Raw genomic sequence first — 17,127 nt, 5'->3', positions numbered from 1 at the left:
CTTCATTAAGAAAAGGGATAATGCCTATTTATAAGATAATCAGTGTACCCCTGCCATACAGGCTGTCCATCAATGTTCATACTCTCCCTTCTTTACTCCCTCGCTTCCCTGCAATCCCAAGGGATTGCTGCTAGGGAAACAGACTGTGGGTCTAGTTCCAACAGGAAAAATGAGTCTGTTTGCTCTGCATCTCCCCTCTCAAATCTTTTTTTTTTTTCTTTTCTTTTTATTTATATATTTTTTACATCATTGTTCATTTTTTCAATTATAAATTTTATTTTTATATTCCCCATACAATTGCGACCCCCTTATTTTGACCCCAATCCCTCCCCTCCCTGCTCCACACCCCCCTTAGAGTGTCTCTGGTTCATAGTTGTTTGTTGATATTGATTTTTACTTTCATATAGTTATTCTTTTTCCTGGACCCTTATTTAAATTTTCTAGATTCCTGCTATGAGTGAGACCATCCAGTATTTTTCTTTTTCTTTCTGGCTTATTTCACTGAGCATGATCCCTTCCAGCACCATCCATGTTGCTGCAAATTGCATGTGTTTATCTTTTTTGAATGCTGAGTAATATTCCATGGTGTATATGTACCACATCTTCTTGATCCAGTCATCTATTTTTGGGCATTTGGGTTGTTTCCAAAGCTTAGCTATTGTAAACAGTGCTGCTACAAACATATCCCCTCTCAAATCTTCTTAAGCCCCAATGACCAACAAAAAGCAGGCCAACTTCCCCCCTTCCCCCAGCACTCCATCTCCCAGGCCTGTTGCTTCTGTCTAATCATCCTTTCAGGACCTAGTTCAGAAGGAATAGCTGTTTGGATTCTTTAGGATGAAATGCTTTGGAACTTAAGCATTGGGACAAAATCTGATGTCCCTGGCTCTGTTCTCTGAGGTATGAGGTTTGTTTCCACCTCTTCTAAATCAAATTAGAGCATCTCTACAAATGAAGTTGCTCAGTTCTTCTAGATTTTCTCTAGAGTCTCTCAGGATGCATCTGGGGTGTCTGAACATCCAGATGGTAGAAAAGGCATGTACTTAGATATTGGGAAATAAATGCAATGTCTTTTATTTATACAGCATTTTGCAGTTTATAGGGTACTTTCATGGGTGTTGTTTCTTTGGCTCAGGATAGCAAGTCTGTGTGCAGGTATTTCCTTCAGTTTGGAGATGATGCAGCCAGGCCCAGAGAAGTTAAAGAACTTAGTCACGGTAACACGGCTAGTTAGGGAACTGGTTAACCAGTTCTTCTGGCTGGCAATGGTAGTGTGCCTCCCACTCTGTAGTGGGTAGCATGGGAAGTCCAGTGCCCCGGTGGTGAGGCAGAGCTGGGGGGAGGGATTCAGTCTGTGCTGGTTGTCTGAAAATTGAATGCCCTGTTTGCCTGCTGTGCCAGTGTCCATGCTACTTTGTACCCCTTGTCATGTAAACAATGCCACATCTGCTCAGAAAGGAAAAGATAAGAAGAAAGCCAAGTATGACAGCCTGCAGGAGTTGAGAAAGAATAAGAAGGAACTGGAATTTGAGCAAAAGCTTTACAAAGAGAAAGAGGAAATGCTGGAAAAGGAAAAGCAACTTAAGATCAACCGGCTGGCCCAGGAGGTATGTGTCCTGCTCACGGGCCAGGTGAGCAGCCCTGGGATACAGTTTGCTTGTTCCCCACATGCTGTATTCCCCATGGTACCAACTGGAGTTGTTCTCCCCAAATGGAGTCCAAGAATGGAGTAAGTCCTGCCCCCTCCCCAGTCTGGAGAATGAGATCACCCCCCTTACCCAGGTTCTTCTGAGGCTAACTTCTAGATTAGGTGTATGTTTGTAATTAAGACTAGCCTTCTTGCTCAGGTATGGGTATGAGACTAGCCTGTCTGCCCAGATTGTAGGTCTTAGGTTAGGCCTCTACCCACCTGGTCTTTCACTCCCACCCTGTCAGAGTATGAGCAGGAGTAGGCCTCCCTTTGCAGGGGATGAGTCTGAGGCTTACCCCTTTTAGATCTGAAGTTAGCTTTCCACCCATCTATCATTAGGTCTATGTCAATTTGACCTCCCCCTGCCCAGGTTCTGAATCCAAGACCAGGTTTCCCCAGTCAATCTTGGCTCTGTGGGTTTGGTTCTGAGACTAACTCATTTGCGCAGGCAGCGGGGCTGAGGCTATCCCCCAATTGATCAGGCTGTGAGTCTGAAGCTGCTCCCATCACACAGGATATGTGCCTGAGGCTAGACCTCTTGGACCTGGGGATGTATCTAAAGCTGTCTTCAAAACATGCCCAGCCTTCTCAAAAGAATGATCCCTATTTTGTGAGTGAGCTGGGTTACTTTAACTCCCTAACTGTTGGCGATCTTATTGGTGCTGCTTCTCTTTAATGCTTCCATGAATCAGCATGCCAAGCTGATTAGATTACAAAACCAGAGAAGTCCTGGAAAATGTAAAGTGCATTAGATCTGACATAAGGAATAAATTTGCTACAAAATTAAAAATAAAATCAAACTTGTGATTCTAAGAACAAGGCAGCCTAGAGGGAGAAAAAAAAAGTCAAACTCTTGGAATGTTTTTAGAGCCTACAAAAGGATCTTCTTGGAGGATCATAAGGGCTTCAGGGTTCATGGGAATCCTGGGGATAAGGTGACCCTCATACAATCCAGGACTCCATTCTCAGATTTTGCCCATTGGTGCCATTAAATTGACCTGACTCCCAATACCCTTTCCCTCTTATTGCCCACATCTATGCAGTTTATTTTTTTTAGATTTATTTATTTATGCATACAAGAGCTGGGTATAGGCCAGAGGTGCGGAGGGTGAGAGGACTCACCAGAGACAGAGTAGGGAATGGAACAGGCAGACTGACTGAAGTACACTGCTGAGGGGAGCAGCGGGCGAGACAGGAGAGGTCTGCTGCGCCATCTGGGTTTCTTCCTGGCCAGCAGGGGATTGAACTTGTGCTGTAGAGGCTGCAGATAGCTTCATAGTGCGACGCTTAACCCCTTGCACCACCAGGGAGGCTCTATGGGGTGTTTTTGTTTGTTTGTTTTTTAAAAAATATTTATTTATACAAGAACCAGGGTACAGGCCAGATGCTTTGAAGGGGGAGAGGATTCACCAGAGACAGAGCGGGGAACAGAACAGGCAGACTGATGAAATACACTGCTGAGCGGAGCAGCAGGCATGACAGGAGAGGTCTGCCCTGCCATGTGGGACCCTCGCCAGCAGGCCGGGATCGAACTGGTGCTGCAGAGGCTGCGGACAGCTTCACAGCGCTGCACTCAACTGCCTGCGCCACCAGGGGAGGCCCATCCTCTGGGGTTTTTTTTAAAGAAGTGTCTCTATACCACTGATTCAGTGTGCTGCCCACATGTAACAAATGTGCCTTTGTCCTGTCCTTTTGGGCTGACCTGGTCCCAGGTGTCTGAGACAGAGCGGGAAGACCTCGAGGAATCAGAAAAGATTCAGTATTGGGTGGAAAGGCTCTGTCAGACGCGCCTTGAGCAGATTTCCTCTGCTGATAATGAGATTCCAGAGGTAACAGAGCCCCCTCCCCACACGACACTCCTGTGGCCTTCAGCATTACCCATCCTGGGGTCAGCGGCAGGCAAGATGCCTCTGGCAGGGCTTACTGGCCCACCCCTCCCACCAGCCCACTCCCACCTCCTCTCTTGGAAGGGGGGACAACTCTGTTTTTCTGACTTATCTCCGGAGTGACCAAATTCTACCTGGTCTGAGATGGTCCTAAGTGGACCTGTTGTTCTGGCGTAATTACTGCAAGTGCTTCTGTCACTGTTAAATGTTCCTATTTAGATGATTAATTATTTGGGCACCTAATTTATCACCCATGTATGGTATTACTTGGGACCTCCCCTGTATGGGGCACTTCCCACTGGCTGTCTGGTATGGGGCTCAGCTGGACACCAGGTGCCAGAGAAGCGACACCCCCTGGTTCTGGTTTGAGGGTGGTGGGTCCCCAGCAGCAAGAGAAACATATTAGAAGAACATCATATTCAATATACTGTGGAATAGAGCACTCGTCTGATAATTACAGAACTTCTTTGCAACCCCCAGATGACCACAGGGCCCCCACCTCCTCTGCCTTCCGTGTCCCCTCTGGCCCCACCTCTGAGACGCTTTGCAGGTGGGCTGCACCTCCACACCACTGACCTGGATGACATCCCCTTGGACATGTTCTACTATCCCCCCAAGTCTGCCTCTGCCTTACCTGTGATGCCCCACCCTCCACCCTCCAACCCACCCCCCAAAGTCTCGGCACCCCCCATTCTTCCCTCATCGGGCCATATGAGTGCCTCGTCCTCACCCTGGGTGCAACGCACTCCACCCCCCATCCCCATCCCTCCTCCACCGTCTATTCCCACCCAAGACCTCACTCCTACCCGCCCGCTGCCCTCCTCCCTGGAAGAAGCTCTGGGCAGCCATACCTTCCGTGCTGGGGACACGGGCAGCCCAGCAGAGGACTGGGAGGCAAAGAAGCACAGCGGGAAGACAGCCAATTCCCCTGTCCCGGAACGAAGCTTTCCACCCACCCCAAAGGTATCGCCCCTGTTCTGCATGCTGTGTGCGGAAGCAGGAAAAGAGGCCAGGGCTGCTGTTTCCCACATCCTCCACTCACCCTTTGAGGGGAACTTGAGGGAACATCACCCCACCCCATTTTCCAGGAATGCGCTCCCCACTTGCATGTTGTGGACTTCCTGCATGTGCATGGTTTCTGCTGATACTGAAGTGCTGTAGTGTCTGGTGGATTGTGTGTGATACTAAGGAAGAGCAAGAAAGGATCGATGTTCATTGCTCTCTCTTTGCTCTCCTTGCTTAGTATGAGCTGGTAGCTTTCATACTTGGCTAGGATGAGCTAGTACTTGCAGAGATGTTTTTGAGAGCCAGAGTTCCATGTCCCAGCCAGCTATTTCTTGGTATTAGCCTAGAAAGCCTTGAATATGGAAAATGAATCCCTGGTTTAATGGATAAAAAAGTGGGGGCAGGACAACTCTTTGAGTCTCTGTAAATGAAGTACTAACACTATCCATTGCATTATTAGAACATTACAGTGTCATTTTCTGTGGAACTGGCCAACTGACTTGACATAAAGTAGTGAGACAGTTCTGGCCAACTCCCAGCTACAGAAAAGATGAAGATGGATGGTTCCTAGAAATCTCCAAATTAACTATTAAAAGACTAGGGATATTTTTCTTGGGTGTCAGAATACTAAATAATTATCTTTCTCAAAAATGCCTGTTTCTTGTTTAATTGTTCTTAATCCAAAGACTATTCGGGAAGAAGCAACCTTGAAGGAAGACATGGAGCTTTGATGCCATGGAGGGAAAAAAATCCCCAAAATATTCTTTCTCTTCTAGGAGCCATGGGCCAGGCTTGAGTCAGCAGCTAAAGCGGCTCACGTCAGCTGAAAGAGGGGGCATTGGGGGTGGCATTCAGTAGGACCTGATCAGCATGAATTTGAGTTTCCTGCATAAAGAGCAGAACAAGCATTTCAGAGCATTTGGGAGATCCTGGGAGAAGGAAGTTGGGAGTGAATCAAGTGCCTGATGCCAATAAGCCTGCAACTTCTGGAAGAAATCCCCAGAGGGATTCTCTCTGAGCCTCCTGTCAGGTGCTGAGCCCTGCAGCTATGGCAGAGAGAAGTGTCTGTCCCAGGGATGTCTTGCTCCAGAGCCCAGCCATAGCAGGTTTGCAAGGATCTGAGCTGGCCTAGCACAGGGGACCACATCCTTCTTGTGAATGATTCCTGCCAAAATGGGTGGCACTTTACCTCAACAAATCAGAGTTAGCAGTCATGACTAAGATTCACAAAAGATAGACAAAAGAAGCTTTGTGCATCTTTTTGGGGGGAGGGAGAGAAGGGAAGGTGGGAGCAAGGGGAGCAGTGCTGAAGAAGATACAGAGTAGATTGGCACACTTGTGCTGTCTAGGATTTTGCCTCTGAAAAATGAGCAACTGATCAGGCAGGGTTCAGCTATAAAATTGGCACAGGCCAGGTGCAGTGGAGGGACTTATTCTCATGGGAAGTTGAAGACACCTCTGTAGAGGAAAGGACTTATGAGTTGAGCCTTGAGTGATGGCATTAGTGGAGGGTGGGAGGGAGGGCATAGCCATGGTAGGTGCAAGGAACATAAAGATGGCAGGGAAGACCCTGCTGGGTTTGAATGCTGGCCTTACCACTAGCTGGGTGATTCTGGGCATGTGTTACTCCCTCTGTCTAAACCTAGGTATCCATGTCTGTAAAATGGGGATGCTAATAGCAGCTGCTTTTTATGAAGATCAAAGGAGTTAATACATTAACTTGTTCTAGGTTAATGTTTAGGAGAGTAGCACAAGCATGGCAGATGCTCAGTGGACATAAACTGATCAGTGGTAAAGGAGAGCACAGAAAACTTTGGGTGAAACTGCAAACATGGGGTTGGTGGTAAAATGCAAAGTTTTGAGGCAGGGTCCAGATTCTAAACAGGTTCCAACTTTCTCGAATTCCTCAAAGAATCAGGAAGTGCCCACTTAGGGATAATTAAAAGCTCTTCCACACAAGGAGCCTCTGAAGAACAGACCCTGCAGGTCTTAAATGACATCAAAGCTAAGATTGTGCCTGACTCGAAGGCTGGGGGGTGGAGAGCTGCTGTTTTGATTAGTGTCATCCTGTCTGCATCAGCACTTTGGCCCTTGCCTCCAGATCCTGCCCTACCTCCTCTTCCCTGCATGTTTCTGGCAAGTTGTCATCAGCACTGCAGCAGGAAATGTGGGTGATCACATATCTGCACAGTCAGCCCAGCCACCAGCAAGCCTCAGGTGTGCCACCTTGGCATGTGAACCTGACACACAGCACCTGCCAGATAAAGGTTTTCAGAGCCATATACACCCCCGTGTGCCCAGCACACTACTGATCATTCACTTTCTCACTGGACATGTTTAGTGAGCACCTACTGTATTCCAGACCACAAAATGGGCAGCCCAGTGCCTGCCTGAGACAGTCTGGTGGAGAAGATAGACAAATAAGCTGGAAATTACCACCCTGGAAAAAGGAAGGGGGGTGAGGACAGGTGCTGTGATGAGTAGAGAGAAAAGGCTCAAGGCACACTTCTTGAAGGCAGTGACACCTAAGTTTAGATCTGGGGAGGCAGAGCAGAAGGAGGGAAGAAGGTGTGCAAAAATCAAGCCAAGAAAGCCTGGCATTTTGGAGGCTGCAGCTAAGCAAGATGACTAGCATGAGAAGGAGTGAGCCTGCAAAGGAAGGAAGAGAAGCTCATGAAGCACCTTGGGGGTCAAGTCAAGGAGCTCAGTTGTTAGTGGGAACCCATGAAGCATTTGGGGCAGGGCTGTGACCTGGTTTATCTTGTCCAAGAGTATCAAATGGGGTAGAGAAAAGCAAACAGGCATCTTTGTCCCTCCTGGATGCTGCTCTTATTGATCCTTACCCACTGGCCTCAAGGGACTGTTTGTCCACCCACCAGGAATAGATGCTTTGTGTCCAGTCCAGAGACTAGAACCATGGCCAGACAAAAGAGGGAGAGAGGAGGTGGGACAGCACCCGTGTGGATCGAGAGAGGGCCATGAAAGTGTATCCCGAGTGACAGTGGCTGCTGGCACCCTCACAACTAGTCTCTGGCTCAATTTCCTGATTCCTTAGAGCCATCCAGGTATTTCAGTGGCTCTCACTGCTGACGATAACACCCCTAGGACCCCCAGCAGGTGAAGAGAACAAGTTGGCTTAGCATGCGCATGGTGGGTGTGAACTTGCATGTGTGCCCAAGTGCCATGGTTAGCCTGAGCCACCCCACTGGAACTTTATATGGGTCTCTCTTAAATTAACCCCTGTAGACATTTTGCCCAAGCCCACAGCCTCCACGAGGCCCTGGCGTGTCCACCATCTCCAAACCTGTCATGGTCCACCAGGAGTCCAATTTCATCTACAGGCCACCTGTGAAATCCGAGGCCCTGGTAAGCCCCTGGGGTCCCCTCCAAGGCCTCTCCAGGGGAGCAGATGAGGACTTTCTTCCCTAGGTCTCTGGAGGGAGAGTGAGGAGGGAGACAACTTAATATCAAGTGCCATCTTGCAGGCTTCTCCTTGGCCAAGAGATGGATCCACTGGGTGCCAGCAGGTGTTGACATGAGCAATGGAAGTTCCCCACCTGACCAACAGCCTGGAGCCCTATCTAGAAGTAATAATAATAATAATAGCTAAGACTTTTTACCAGCCAACCTTGTGTCAGGCTCCAGCGGTCTCAAAATAGCTCAGTGACATGTTGCCTGTTCTTACCTCTGTTTAACATTTGAGGAAACTGAGGCTTAGAGGTTAAGTCAGTTGCTTGAGGTTAAGCCCAGACTTACTATTTAATCCAGAGTTGCTCAGACTCCACAGCCCAAACTCTTATCTATATTGCCATCTTGCTGAAACCTGCAGCAATTCCAGTTGTGCTGGCCTCTGCCCCTTGAGCCTGGCATAGCTTGGCATGGAGCACCCTCAGATGGGGAACTGAACAAAGCAGATCCACTGCCTTTCTGCATCTCATCCTCACAGAACTGGAGTGGAAGGTGTGGTGCTGGGGGAGTGGAATGTCTGCCCACCCCCAGACACCTGTGACTGAGTAAACTGGTACACTCAGGGGCACACCCATCCAAGGGCATCAGCCACTGACTGCCCTCCCAACCCAGTGTGAAGTGTCATGCCAGAATTTTTATTCTCTTTTCAAGAAACCCTATCTAAATGTCAGGGCAGGACAGCCTGGAATGCTTATTTCAAGCTTTAGCTGTCCTGTCAGCTCCCTAAAGAGCAAAGTTCTAGCTCCCATGATGACTGTGTGTCCACGTCGCTGTCTCTGGCGGATAACATGTCGCTGCTGTGTCCCAGGGCACGAAGCCAGCCCCAGGCTGTGCCTGCTTGGAGGGGATGTTGGTAAGGCAGCCCCGGGCTGGCAGGCCCAGGGTCGGGCACCAGGGGGCAGACGAGTCCTATTGGTAATGTCCAGCATGGAACTATTTTTTTTTCTGGCAGCCACAGGAGATGTTGAAGAGGATGGTGGTGTATCAGACAGCCTTCAGACAAGTACAATGATACCCATGCCTGCTGTGTGTTTGGGATCCTTCCCGTCACCCCGTCCCTCCCTCTCTGACTTCTCTCCCTGGGAGTGCTTGTTGGGTTGGAGGCCATCCCTTGAGCTATGTCCCTGTTGCTGGAGGCCAGGATTAGGGGAGGGTTTCCTATGAGGTGGGCTTGTCAGACCCCTGCCCAAGCTGGGAAAGCAGCAAGTCCCTGGGGGCTCCCCTCATGCTGCCATTGGTTTGAAGAGGAACAAGCAGGGGGAGGCCGCAGAGGGTCACAGAGGCCATGGTGGACCCTTGTTCCCGTGTTAGGAGGGAAGGAAGGGGTGCCTGAGGTATCACCCTCCCTCTGTTTTGTCTCCCTACAGTCAGTCCTGTCTTCACCCAGCCCCACCCACACTGAACCAGTACCAGGGAGGAAGTAAGTGGTGGTCCAGGTCGTTTACTCCCCAGGACACTGCTGTCCTGGCAGCCACAGGCCTCCCCACATGCTGGGGCTTACTAGCCACTGGACTGGCTATTCGACCACCCAGGAAAGAGACCTCAGGATAGAGGGAGATTTTGCAGCCTGTCTTTACAGCCAATATCCTCCTTACCCATAACCCACCACCTGGCTGCAGGCTCATTTCACTGCAGTCAGGGAGCAGAAGGCAGGTGTCAGCTATGTAGTGAGACATTAAAGCCTCCAGAGGAGTCTGCTCCCAGCCCAGGACTGGGCCGTGACAGGCAACAGCTAACACTTAGACAGGATGCTATGCAGAGCACTGTTTCCAATTGTATATTAACTCATTCAATCTTAACACTAGCCCTAGGACATACGTGCTATTATCACCTCCATTTCGTAGTTGAGATGTTGAACATAGAGATTAGAAGTGCTTATGATGCCACAGCTAGTGTCAGACCCTGGATTGAAATCCAGGTGGACTCCTAAAAGCTATGCCATCCTGAATCTCTAAGCACTGTGATTATGAAACAGACATGCAAGGGTTTTGTTCTTTAGGGCACAGGCAGCCCTCACAAAGAGAGAGGCAGGGTAAGGGTCTGCCTCTGGGAGTCAAACTGCCTACTGCCCACTGACTGGGTGACCTTGGACATGAATGTCCAACTTTCTCCATCTGTTGGATGAAAGGTTAGTTTCCCTTTTAAAGGACTGGCCGGCTGTATAGGCCTATGTCTCTCATCTACAACCAAGTAAGACACGAGTACTTGCCATTGGCCCATCCCAGAGAGCAGGTTCTTGCAGGGAGGGAAAGAGGACTGAAGCTGTGATTGCCCAGTTTTCCCAAAGAAACAGGCAGGGACCTGCCAGTAAAAGAACATTCACGCCATATATGATGCTCCACCCTGAGGCCCTCTTGCACATAGAATTAATGAATCCCTTCCTCTCTATTGCCTGCAGACCACCTCAGGGTGGCGTCTGAGCTGGCCAGCCTGGAGAATTCCATTGTCCTTTGGGGTTGACCCTGATAAGGCTAGTGAGGAGAGTTAGGCAGAGGCCCAGGAATGCATCCGCTGGGATTTGGCCCTGTGCCCAGAGTTGGTTACCACGTGCTAGACATAAAGGAGGCTGTGGTGTTGCCAGGATGCTCATCCCAGGCCCAGGGGACACTTGGTGAGGCCTTGGGAACTGTGTTCTGGGAGTCTGTGTGAACTCCTACCTATCCTTTGCCCCCATGTTCCCGAGAGGACTAACAGAGGGGCCCCGGGCTTCCATGCTCTGTGTGTGACTTTTGGGGAGGCAGTATGTTCTGACTCTGTCCCCTTCTGCCTCCTCATGACCTTGCGTCTATCTTGGGGATATTGTCCCCCACCAAGTCAGGTCCCTGAGCTATGTGTCTTCCCTCATCCCCCCAGTGAAGGTTCTGGGGAGACTGCTTGCCTTCTAGATAAGCATTACATTAAGAACAGTGCCAGGTACAAGCTCAGCACAGAAACTTCCTTTTTTCCTCTTCATGACTGATTCCCTTTGTCCCTGAGTCATCTTATAGCTGGCTTCCCCAAGGAGAGCAGCCTCTTGAGCAGGATGGCCCTTTGGGGTCAGAACCCTGGCTGGAAAAAAGCTGCACTTCAGCCCCAGAACCTGGACCTGGCCTCATGTGGCCCCTTGGAGGGATGGAGGCAGGGCCTAAAAGGCCTGAGGATGGGCAGAAGAGACCTTCAACAAGCCCAACTCACCTGCCCAGACCACCAAGACAGCAGCAGGTGCCCCTGGTAGCCTCAAATGCCCACCCTGGGCGCTGGAACAGTGCAAGGGCCAGGGTTGGGGGGATTCAAGCACTTCCGTATCTTGCTTCTTTTCTGAGCCGAGTGCACTGCCTGTTGGGGTTGCAAGCTTCCTCCCTGTTGCCAGCTTCCTCCCTGCATCCCCACCCAGGCTTACCCATTCACCTTCATTTTCCTCTGCCTTAAGCTTATTTCCTGCAGTGACCCTTGGGGGATCTCTGCTCTGTCCCCCAATGCCATCCTTTTGCTTTCAGGATTTCCGGAAATATGAGGAAGGCTTTGATCCCTACTCCATGGTGAGTTTGATAACTCTCCTTGCCCTGGGGGAGCAATCCCAGAAATGAAGGATGGGGTTCTAGTGTATTTGATGGTAGTACATTCTGGACCCTGAGGTCCCAGGGACAAGGAGCCCCAAGGGACCCCCCACTGCTCTTTTTTTTTTGAAACCTCCTTGGAGACAGCATTCCAGTGTGAACTGTATGGCTGATGCACATGCGTGTGTGTGTGTGTGTGTGTGTGTGTGTGTGCCCATGTGACCCAGCAAAACCTCGGGTGCCCAGCTGAAGCCTGCTCGGGCTGGGGCTGGCAAAGTTCCCCTTGTTTGTGTGAACGCCAGGAAACCTAATGTCCCACAGATGTCTGGTTTGCCCTCCCACCCTTGGCTCCACCCTCATCCTTCAGGTGACTCAGCTCCCCACTCTTTCCTTCCAGTTCACCCCCGAGCAGATCATAGGAAAGGACGTCCGGCTCCTGCGCATTAAGAAGGTACCTGGGCACATGGAGGTCGAAAAGGCCACCCCCCTTCTCTGCCCTGCCTCCTCCCATCTTGGTCCCCAGCTTCTACTCTCACAGTATCTCCTGGGAGATACCTTAGATCCCCACCATTCTCCCCCTCAATCCCTGAGAATGTCTGCTTCTGTGGTACCACACACCCAGACCCTTCTTGGCCCCTGTACCCATTTTCTCCCAGGTGGCCCTGCCTGTCACCCCTGGGCTTCTACTCATTGTGACCCTATCAAGAGGCTTCTTGGTGCTGCTGTCTGTCTGCTTGGCTCCCTAAAGCCTCTTTTTCTCCAACCAGGAGGGATCCTTAGACCTGGCCCTGGAAGGTGGTGTGGACTCCCCGATCGGGAAGGTGGTCGTCTCAGCTGTTTATGAGGGGGGAGCCGCTGAGCGCCATGGTGAGTGGGAACCAGCCATGTGGGCGATGGTTATGCAGGCCCCTTCGGGAAAGCAAACAGCTGCCCTCTAAGAGAAGGCTGGCAGTTGTTCCAGAATGCCCTTCAGCTGGAACTGTCCATCCAGTAGGCATCTGATGGTGCCAAGATTTGTGGGTGGACAGCCGAACCAGACACCACTTTGTCCTCCAGGGCCTCGCTGTCTTGTAGAGGAAACGTGCTCAGAATTGCCAGGTACTGACAAAAACAGTACAGTTTGCTAAGAACTGACAGAGAACTAAGGGGGTGGAGGGAAACCGCGGGAACCCTGTGGATCCTTAGTCCACCTAGAGAAAGGGAGCTGCTGGGAATGGCTCCCAGAAGGAAACCTGGGCTGCACCTTGAAAGAGAAGTTGATGTTTCCTTGGAAACTTCCTGGGAACTTTCCAGAAGATGGGAGAGCAGTGCAAAGGCCGAAGAGAAACCATTAAAACCTTGCCCAACCTTTTAATAACAATGAGAGCCAACATCTGCAAGAACTAACCATGGCCCAGAGGCTATTCTAAGTACCTGCCCATAACTCTGTGTGTACGTAGGTGTATATTAGCTCTCAGAAGCCACCTATCCGCATGTCCAGCAGGGAAAGAGGACCAGGATAAATGGGTGACTTTTCCTGGGCCTCTCCCCCCTTATGAAGCCCCAGCACAATCACTGCCTTATTACCCCTAGGCTCACCATTCACTTACAAAGTGAAAACCCCCTCTCTCCAGGCCCACTGTCCAAACTGCTGTCTGCAGTTCGGTCCCACACTGCTTTGGCACACAGCAGCTGGTGAAAGTTTCCCCAGGAGCATGTGTGTTTAAGGCACTGTGGCCACCATCTTCAGTAACACCCCATTCCTATGGTCCTTCTTGCCTGCAAGGCTTCTGGGTGGTCTATTTCAACATAACTCAGAGAGTATTCTGTTGGGGGACACCAGGACTGGGAGAAATTCTTTGGGAAAAGAAAAGAATTTTTTTAAAAAATGATATGTGGGAAGCTGTGCACAATCTAACTACTTTTGGGGGAGCCACCATGCATGTCAGCATGGCCAGGGTTTCGACAAGGCCTTCAGTGAAGTGAATAACTCACTGATATCTCAGCCTTTGCAGACTTATTAGACAGGGGTCATCTCATCAGAACACTTATAACACCATTCATGTATTCAAGAAATATCTACTGGATTTGTGTTGTGTTCATTTTGTGCTAGGTATTATGGTAAGTGCTGAGGATATAGTGGTAAATCAAAAAGACAGTCCCTGCCTGTGGGGCTGATTGTCTGACAGGAAAGCCCAGCAATCAACAAAACAGATTTATGATTATAAACTGTAAGATGCTGTGCAGGAAGAAACCATGATGCCAGGAGAGAATAATAGGAAAGATCTACTTGAGATCAAGTGGGGGCCACAGGAGGCCTCTCTGAGGGGGAGACATTTGGTGTCAGACCTAGAAGAGGAGAGAGATAAGGCAAGTGTTCCAAATGGAATAGTATATGGAGGCTTTGAGATAGCAAGGAGTTCAGCCTGTCCAGGGACCTGAAGCTGACCAGCAGGCTGGAGTGGCCCAGAACTCTCCTGTGATAACTTTACTAGAAATGCAGGTTTGTCTCCTGCAATATCAGAGGCCAACACAAAAGCTTGGGTGGCCATGATCCATCGACTCTACTGAGCTGGGGTGAGGACACGTGGCCAGGCTGGGAAGGAAGTGGTCTTTGAGTAACCGGGTAGATTCCCCTGTGCTCTGAGCCCATGTGAGCTGTCAGCACACAGGAGTCAGGTGACTTCTGTAGCCCTACAGTGAGTGCTTTGCCAAGCCCTGTGTAACATACATGTCATCTATAGCCAACAGCCTTGTCTTTCTGCAGGTGGCATTGTGAAAGGGGATGAGGTGATGGCAATCAATAGCAAAATCGTGACTGACTACACCCTGGCTGAGGCTGAAGCTACCCTCCTGAAGGCCTGGAATCACGGGGTAAGAAACTAGCCTGTTTACTTCCTCCCTTCCTTGCCTCAAACCCTAACCTCAAACCCTGGCTATTACAGCCAGGCCTTACATTTGGGATGCCCCAACTCAGGCAGGTTTCTAGGGTCAAGGCAACTCTTGGGTGATGCTCCCATACCCCATCCAGCCAATGGTCTTAATCTCACGGGTTCCAGAAAAGTAAATGTCAGTTCTTGACCTTGAGACTGAAAAGCAAGTGATGTGAATACAGACTCCAGCTGAGAAGGCATAGCAACCCACCCCCCAAAAGATAAGTCCTTCTCTAAGTACACCTTGAACAGAGTCAAGGGAGTGCTCAAGGATGCTAGAAATCACTAACAGGTGAGGACGCAGGAAGGAGAGGCTGGTGTTAGTCTGCTCTATGTTTATTAGCCACCCACAGCAGGGCCACCATGGATGGTTTCCCAGTCCGTGCACTGCAAGGGGGTGCCCTCCTATAGACTACAGCATGAGCGGTGCCCACTCAAGTTGTGCAATGCACAACCTGTGCAACTGTGTGCAGGCAGCTGAGCCTGAGGTATTAAGTTCAGTGCCGAGGAAGCTGACCAGATGGGCTTGGGACCCACATAAAAGGATATGGACCAGAGGAGACTTACGGATAACATGATGACTGTCTTTGATTATCTGAAGTGCTGCATTAGGTTAGAGGGAACAGAAGTGTGTTCTGTGATTCTTGAGGACAGAACTGGATTGGATGGAGGGAGGTCCTAGGGAAAGATTTTAGTTAAATATCGGAAGTTATTCCATGGTAGAGGGGCCCAGTGATAGTTCACATACTTTTTATTGGCTATACCCAAGCCAAGGTAGGACAACAATGAATCAGCCTAGGATGGCAGTCATGCAGGTGAGGGTATTCAGTGTTAGGATCAGAAATCTATGTCAGAAATTCCCCAATTGGCTGTGTATCAGAATGACCTAAGGAGCTTGTTTAAAAAACTATTTCCCAGGACCTGCCCCAGATTTCCAGGTGTGAGTCTGGAGTTTTAAAACATTCCCCCAAGTGATTCTGAGATTGCTACTTTGCCCCGGTCCACAGAGCAGCATTTGGGAACTTAGTGTCATTCAAGGGCCTGACAACCCTGATCTTATGGTTCTGAAGCCTCAGTGTCTACAAACTTCCCTAGACCATGGGACCCAACAGTGAGCCCCAACCCCAGCTGGAGGACTCCAGCTCCACCAGGGGTCTCCCCTCCCCCCATGGAAAGAAGGCCTCAGTTGGCTGGGGATCCAGTAATGGGAATGGAGTGTCAGGGGCAGTCACACCATTGAGCCCTGAGTACGCTCCAGAGTCACAAGACTTCTCCCTACAGGACTGGATCGACCTGGTTGTTGCTGTCTGTCCCCCCAAGGAATATAACGATGAACTGTAAGTGTGCGCAGCACCTCTCCATGATCTCCTATTCTTTCTCCTCCAAAATCTTGGCCATCTTCCCCCAGCCTGAAGGAATGGCCCAAGCACACAGCTCTTAGTAGCCATCCATCCTAGGAAAACTCCCAGGCTAGAGAAAGCTAGGACCAAGTCACTGTCAATTATTGTCAGTGCTGCCTCCAAGACTGCCTTATTCTAATTCTTCTTGACATATGGGAAACTGAGGCCCAGAGACATTAAGGGTCTTTGGCCAAGTAAATGAAGTTAAGACAACGTCCAGGATTTCTGATTCCCCACTGAGAATGTCATCTCCCCTCTGAGAATGTCATCCACTAGTTTGAAGACTTCTGTGTCTTTTACACTCTGGAGGGTTTTTCTGATATCTAACTGAGAGGTAACTGCATCCCCAAACAGCCAGGACCACGAACCCAACCTGGATCTCCCGAACCCAACCTGGATCTCCCGGGAGCCTTGGCTCAGCCGCCATCTTTCTCTGATTCCCTGTGTCTGTCTCAGAATCTGTTCCGGTCCCGTCTCTGTGTCTGCGTGGGTCTCCATGTCTCGCTGTCTCTCTCCTCCATCTTCTCTTTCCCTCTTCCCCATCCTACCTGTCACTCTCTCCCTCTTTCCCTACCTCTCCTCCCCACTGCTTCATCCCCCTTCCCTCCACCTCTCTCCCACTTTCCTTTTCTTGCTTCCCTGCATCCCTGACTGTGAGTCCCTCCTTCTCTGTCTTGGACATTCAGCCTCTCTCACTCTCCCTCTCGGCCTCTGTGGCCACCGGCCTCCATCTTCACCTCATCCCGTCGCCTCCCCACCCTGCTGACCACATCATGACTGTGCCTGCTTTGCTCCCCTTGCCCAGCAGAGGCCGAGTTCTCCGCATGTCTTGAGAAACTGAGGTCTTAGAGTAACTCATTCTGGAGCCCAGGGCCTAGGCAGGAGCCGAGTGAGGGGAGAGGCCCAATGGCTCTGCCTGGGAATAACTGAGCCCTGTTTTGTGTTTCCTGCTCTGCTCTGCGTATGTAGCTCTTCTCTTCCCTCTTCTGCAGCCGAAAGCCCCCAGCCGGTCCGAAAGCTCCTTGAAGACCGTGCTCCCGTGCATAGACACGGGCTCCTCCTGCAGCTGGAGCCTGGCAGCCCCCCATGGTGAATAGGCAGGCGGGCTGCAGGGCCCCGTCTGTCCATGCTGCGTGCAATGGCCATCTGCTGACCAAGCTGTCGGCAGGTTCTTTGGACTAGTGTCTGGAGGGGTGTGTGAGGCGCCATTCCCAGAAGTGCCACTTGGGC

The 17,127-nt window shown here is 50.3% G+C and overlaps 1 protein-coding gene across 1 annotated transcript in view; it reads left to right on the top strand.

Moving 5' to 3' along the window:
• The window catches only part of USH1C (USH1 protein network component harmonin), a gene marked incomplete at both ends in the record, with an annotated part of 41,081 nt that extends 25,243 nt beyond the window's left edge, over positions 1–15,838 (top strand). Inside the window, 10 exons of the mRNA XM_084240188.1 lie at positions 1,455–1,607; positions 3,403–3,519; positions 4,057–4,539; positions 7,828–7,947; positions 9,002–9,052; positions 11,526–11,567; positions 11,983–12,036; positions 12,353–12,452; positions 14,332–14,438; positions 15,779–15,838. Of these exons, the coding sequence (XP_084096314.1) occupies positions 1,455–1,607; positions 3,403–3,519; positions 4,057–4,539; positions 7,828–7,947; positions 9,002–9,052; positions 11,526–11,567; positions 11,983–12,036; positions 12,353–12,452; positions 14,332–14,438; positions 15,779–15,838 (1,287 nt within the window). The remainder of the gene's footprint in view (positions 1–1,454; positions 1,608–3,402; positions 3,520–4,056; positions 4,540–7,827; positions 7,948–9,001; positions 9,053–11,525; positions 11,568–11,982; positions 12,037–12,352; positions 12,453–14,331; positions 14,439–15,778) is intronic.
• Positions 15,839–17,127: the final 1,289 nt, after the last annotated feature.

This window comes from Talpa europaea (assembly GCF_964194135.1).
Source record: "Talpa europaea genome assembly, chromosome: 1".
Taxonomy (NCBI): domain Eukaryota; kingdom Metazoa; phylum Chordata; class Mammalia; order Eulipotyphla; family Talpidae; genus Talpa; species Talpa europaea.
The sequence above is the reverse complement of the archived record's forward strand: the minus strand, read 5'-3'. Positions and strand labels throughout refer to the sequence as shown.